This window comes from Engraulis encrasicolus, chromosome 3, assembly GCF_034702125.1.
Source record: "Engraulis encrasicolus isolate BLACKSEA-1 chromosome 3, IST_EnEncr_1.0, whole genome shotgun sequence".
In the NCBI taxonomy this organism is placed as follows: Eukaryota; Metazoa; Chordata; class Actinopteri; order Clupeiformes; family Engraulidae; genus Engraulis; species Engraulis encrasicolus.
Window position 1 is genome coordinate 43,547,931 of NC_085859.1, and position 6,208 is coordinate 43,554,138.

At 46.2% G+C, this 6,208-nt stretch overlaps 1 protein-coding gene across 1 annotated transcript in view; it reads left to right on the forward strand.

The window, feature by feature from the left end:
- The first annotated feature begins 3,827 nt into the window (after positions 1-3,827).
- The window catches only part of trpm3 (transient receptor potential cation channel, subfamily M, member 3), a 281,583-nt gene continuing 279,202 nt past the window's right edge, over positions 3,828-6,208 (forward strand). Inside the window, exon 1 of the mRNA XM_063194092.1 lies at positions 3,828-4,004. Within this exon, the coding sequence (XP_063050162.1) occupies positions 3,828-4,004 (177 nt within the window). The remainder of the gene's footprint in view (positions 4,005-6,208) is intronic.

A 6,208-nucleotide genomic window follows, 5' to 3' on the forward strand; every position in this document is an offset into this window, starting at 1 on the left:
TCCGGAGCCCTCTGTGACCCACTTTTGGGTCCTGACCCATCAGTTAAGAAGTACTGCAGTACATAGTACATACATATGGAGAACAGAATAGATGTGTGTCGTGCATAGAATGAGAATGTGAATACATGTAGAATGTGTAAGGTGGATGCATGTTCATGGATGAGGTGCATCTCTCAACATATGTAAACTGTGCCTTACCCTGTTCTTGTTTAAATCTCTCCTTGTAAGTCGCTTTGGCCAAAGGCATCTGCTTAATGGTAATGTAATGTAAACCCAATGCTGGTTTAAAAAAGAAAGAGGATATAAAAGCACACAGTGGATGTACGAAGGGAAGTGTTCTCAGCGATACTTCTGAATGTAATCTGTGAAGAGCTTAATCAAATGTTTAAACTTTTAAATCAACATTTTTTTGTTTCTTTGAAAGCTTCGTTGCTAACCAGTGGTGGTGTGGATCGGCACTGCCCTCATGATCCGATTCGATCACGATTCGGGAGGTAGTAGATCCGATTCGATTCGATTCTATTAGATCCAATCCGATTCGATTCAATTCTACAATGCATTGCAATGCATTACATTTCTACTGAACGCAAAGCAAATGTTCAGCCATGATGAGGAAATACAAGTAGTCAGATACTGAGCAACAATTTATTGGCTGTTTTCTGTATCAGTCTGTATCAGTCTTGCAATGTTTTGAAGTGTTTTTATTTAATTTAACATTCATTTGCTCCCGAAATATCCATGGAAGTAATTGAAACTTAAAAAAAATTGCCGGATTGATTCTGGAACTTGCCGGATCTGGATCTGGATCGTCCATGCCCCGGATCGATTCGGATCGCCGAATCGATCATTGTTGACACCACTACTAACCACTTAATAGTTTGTCTACGGGAAATTGCATGGCAACCAAGCAAGTTGCTCACTCAGTCAGCAGCGACAATGTCGAGGAACACACCCCAGAGTACGGTAGTATTTTCAGTCAGGGCCGCTGACAACTTTGACCCAAGGCCAGGTCAAAATCATCTGAAAGGGCCCACCTCTCAATACATACAATATAATGGGGTTCCACTTCTGCCCCCCCCCCCATTTTCATTGGGCCTGCCACAACTGACCTGTTTGTCTCCCCACACGTTTTCCTGGGTCTGTTTTTAGTGGCACTCTCCCTCAGTGTTGCCAGATGTGTCTGATCAAATCCCGCCCAAAAGGTTCTCAAAAACTGCCAAAATGTGCTAAATTCCGCCCAATTTCAACAAATTGCATTGATTTCTATGGGCATAAAAAAAGCAGAAAAAAACCCAAATGGCCGATTTGTCCCGTTTTTACACGCAGAACGCCATCCCAAGCAGCTCCATTGGCTGGGGAACCGCCCAATCTGGCAACACTGCTCTCCCTCTCTTTGGCTCTTCCTTATGGGTGTGAGATGAATCCCCAATGGTTTATTATCACCACCGGGCTGCCTAGAGAGAGAAAGGACAGACACAGGGGGGAGATACTGTACCCAAGGGACCAGAGGTGACAAGGATATCTGTCCCGCATGTCTGTCTGGGCATCCTTTCCTTTGGGGGTGTGGGAGAACTCTGTTACTTTATTTTTCTAGTCTATCACTCTTTCGGTGGTATCTCCCCTTCACTGCCAACCGCTATTTCTCCTTCACCAGCTATCTCTTTCTCTTCAACTCCACTGTCTCTCTCAGACCGTCAACAAACACAGAGACACTGTGTTTGTTGTATCCTCTCTCTCTCTCTCTCTCTCTCTCTCTCTCTCTCTCTCTCTCTCTCTCTCTCTCTCTCTCTCTCTCTCTCTCTCTCTCTCTCTCTGTCCCTCTCTCTCTCCCTCCACCTCCTCCCATCCCTATCACACCTCTGTCTCCCCAGTGTGCCAATTGATGTTGCTGGTGATTTCTCTTCAGCTATTGTTTATGCTAATCAGACGGCATGGAGTAGAGTTAAAAAAACAAAGAGCCAGGCAAATTTGAGCAAGCGTAAGAGAGGTGGGGGTAATGGCCTGACTGGGTTCTGAGTCATGCACTAATCTCTTGAGTAAATGAGTCAGTGAAGCACAGCCATCACAGAAAAAAAGAGAAGGAAATACTATCACAAGAGGGGAGATGAGACTGGGGAGAGAGGGATAGAGAGGGGGAGGAGGAGAGAGAGAGGGAGGGAGGAAAGGGAGGAGGTAGTAGGGAGGGATGGAGTCAAGTAGAGAGAGAGAGGCAGAGCTGGGGTGGAGGGGGGTGAAGTAGAGTGAGAGAGGGGAAAAGTCAAGTGGAGTGAGATGTAAAAAAGAGAGAGAGAGAGAGAGAGAGAGAGAGAGAGAGAGAGAGAGAGAGAGAGAGAGAGAGAGAGAGAGAGAGAGAGAGAGAGATTAATGATAGAGTTTAAAGAGAGAATCTGCAATAGAGGGGAGTGTGTAGTGGAGGGAGAGATAGAGTTACACAAGTAGAGAGAGATAGAGAAAGAAAGAACCAGAGAAAGTGAGATAGGAGCGAGAGAGAAAAATAAATAGAGAAAGTGGCGCAAATAGAGACAAAATGTGAAGAAGAGTTAGAGGGAGAGAGAAAGTGAGAATGACTGAGAGACAAATCCTAAGAGAGAGAGAGCGAGAGCGAGAGCGAGAGAGCGAGATAATGAGAGAGAGAGAGAGGACAAGAGGGAGGGTGAGAGAGGGAGGGTGAGCAAGAGAGAGAGAGTTAGAGAGAGAGATAATGAGAGAGAGAGAGAGAGAGAGAGAGAGAGAGAGAGAGAGAGAGAGAGAACGAGAAGGAGAAGGAGAGGACAAGGGGAGGGTGAGAGAGGGAGGGAGATAGCGAGGAAGGGAAAGCAAGAGAGAGAGAGAGAAAGAGAGAGGGAGGAAGAGAGGAAGAGAGCGTGAATGAGCATGGGGAGGTGTGGTGATGCTGTGAACAGAGTGGAGTGTAGCGTAGCTTACTGCCACTTGCTGCTCCACACACACAGACACAGACACACACTGCTGTCAGTGTGGAAGCTGAAAGCAGAGCAAGGGCTCAGCATCATGCCAGCTCACAGGTGGAGCCCAGCGGAGGGGGAGAGAGCAGGAACTGGACCTGGAGCTGGAGCAGGCACAGCCTGGTAAAGAAACTAGCTTTCTTACCCAGCCGCTGTCTACTCTTTTCTTCTCTTTTTTCTTTTCTTTTTGTTCTTCTCCTTCTCGTTCCTCTCGTTCCTCTTAGCCTCTACTTTTTCCCCTGTCTATTATCTTCTCTTGTCTTCTCTCTTTTTCCTTTCACTCCTCTTCTTACGTTCTCTGTGTTTCCCTTCTATATTTTGTCTCTCTTTTCTTGATCACTCTGTCACGCTCTCTCTCCCTCTCCCTATCTCTCTCTCTCTCTCGCTCCCGCCCTCCCTCTCTCCCTCTCTCTGACTGCGAGCAACTCACATCGGTAACAGCGTGTGCAGAAGCCACATGCAACAGGGCAACACGCAACAAACTCTCGTCGTTTTATCTACTTCCCCATTGGCTTCCTCCTCCTCTTCCTCATCGTGCATCCTGGGAAAAAAGTAAGGAGTAAGAATTGACCCACAAGCAAGCTGGCGAGCTGGTGAGTGGAGAGTGAGCGAGTGGGACATGACTTGACACCTGTGGCATTTGGAAAGGAAAGGAACTCTGCCGTGCAGTGACTTACAGAGGAGGAGGAGTTGTCCTGCCGTTTCCTCCTGTGAACCAGCAAAACGAAGAGGAACACTAAATTCATTTGCTGTTTTATTGAAAAAAATAAATAAAAAATAACAAACGAAGGGGAAAAGGAGCAGCAGCAGGAGGTGTAAAGAGGAGCAAGAGGAGGAGGAGTAAAGAAAAGGAGGTGTGTTGCCATGACGAAGCGGAAGTGGGGTGACAGGAGGGAGGCGGTGCGAGCGGTGTCGACCCGGGACGACCCCCAGAACCCCGGGCGGCGCACGAGTCGGGGTCGCTTCTCGGAGTCGTGGAAGAGGCTGAGCTCCAGGCAGGGCTCCACTAAGAGGTCGGGCCTCGGGTCCCAGCAGTCACAGGTAAGGGGAACACACCTGCCGGAAGTTGACCAAACTGGGGAACTGGTGCACTGTAGAACATTGCAGCCAGTTAAAAAAACTAAGTTACATTGCTGCCTTGAATTTGATGAGATAAATGGATGGATGGATGTGTTTGATCTATTGGTATTCAATGAGAGCTGGATGATTGTATGCTCATGGAAAAGCGTGTTTTTGGGCTGGGCTCAGATCCCAGCAGTCACAGGTCAGGGGAACGCATCTGCGGAAAGTGAACTGTGAACTAGTTGAGGTATGAATTAAATTAAATTAATGCATTGATGTAGCTGTAGATGGATGTAGTAGATTTATTTGGCCAGGAGGCCAGGAGAGCTAAATGATTGTATGGTGAATGGAAAAAAACAACAACAAAAATTGGCCTCGGGTCCCAGCAGTCACAGGTAAGGGGAACACACCTGCTGAAAGTTGACCAAACTGAGAACTGGTGCACTATAAAACATTGCAGCCAGTTAAACGTAAAAAAGTATATTTGCCTTTCTGTTAGATAGATAGATGGATGTCTGGGATCTACTGGGATACCATCAGAGCTGGATGATTGTAAGGTCATAGAGAAGCGTGTTTTTGGGCTGGGCTCATTTCCCAGCAGTCACAGGTCAGGGGAACACACCTGTGGATAGTGAACTGTGAACGGGTGGTTGTCATGGTTGAGGTGTGAATTGAATGAGATTAATGGAAACTTGAGGCTTAACTCAACTCGAGGCTTTCTCAAGTGGATTTGACTTACAAACTTAAGCAGGGCAATTTACCTTTTTACGTTTAACTGACTGCAATATGTTACATGTGGTCTTCGTTGTGGAGGTGTGAATTTAATGAGATTAATGGATTGATGTAGATCCAGACGGATGTAGTAGATCTAGTAGGAGGCCAGGAGAGTTCGATGATTGTATGCTGATGGAAAAGTATGTTTTTGGCCTGGGCTCCGGTCCCAGTAGTCACAGGTCAGGGAAACAGACCTGCAGAAGGTGAACTGTGAACAGGTGGTTGTCATGGTGGAGGTGTGAATTTAATGAGACTCATGGATTGATGGTAGATGTAGATGGATGTAGTAGATCTATTGGGAGGAAAGGAGAGTTAGATGATTGTATGGTCATAGAAATGCCAGTTTTTGGCCTGGGGTTGGGTCCCAGCAGTCACAGGTAAGGGGAACACACACCTGTAGAAAGTTTACCAAACTGGGCACTGGTGCACTGTAAAACATTGCAGCCTGTTGAACGTAAAAAAGTAAGTTGCCTTGCTGCCTTAAATTTGTACTGTACGTTAACACAACTCGAGGCTGAACTCAACTCAAGGCTTTCTCAAGTGGATTTAACTTCCAAACAGGAGAGTCAGCAGGCAGCAGAGCAACTTACCTTTTTACGTTTGACTGGCTGCAATATTTTACAGTGTGGTTGTCGTATTATAGCTGTGAATTTAATGAGATGAATGGATGGATGTGTCATGTGTGGGTAGTAGTAGATCTATTGGGAGGCCTGAAGAGCTGGACGATTGTATGCTCATATGCTCATGGAAAAGCGTGTTTCTGGCCTGGGGTCAGATCCCAGCAGTCACAGGTCATAGGGACACAACTTTGCAAAGTTGAGCAAACTGTGAACTGGTGGTCGTCTTGGTGGAGGTGGGAATTTAATGAGATAAATGGATGAATGTGTGGGTGGTATATTGATCTATAAGGCGGCCAAGGGGCATTTCTCAAAAGCGTAGTTGTTAGCCAGTTAGCAACTTGGGTAGTTGCCAATGGGAAATTGCATTGCAAGCAACAAAGTAGCTAATGTAGTTAGCAAGTATGGTTTTGAGAACGCACCCCAGGAGCACTGGATGATTGTACGGTATGCTCATGGAAAAGTGTGTCTTTGGTCTGTGGTCAGATCTCAGCAGTCACAGTTCAGAGGCAGACACCTTCGATAAGTTGAGCAAACTGTGAACTGGTGGTCGTTGTGGTGGAGGTGGGAATTTAATGAGATGAATGGATGGCTGTGTGGGTAGTACGTAGAATAGATCTATTGGGAGGCCAGGTTGAGAGGCCAAACTGTGAACTGGGTGGTCATATGGGTGGAAGTATGATTTTGTTTTTAACTCAAGTTTCTATTGGGTGGATTTTCATTAAAAATAAGCTCTTCAAAAGGAGGTATGACTTTAATGAGGAGAATGGATGGATGTGTAGATCTATGGCT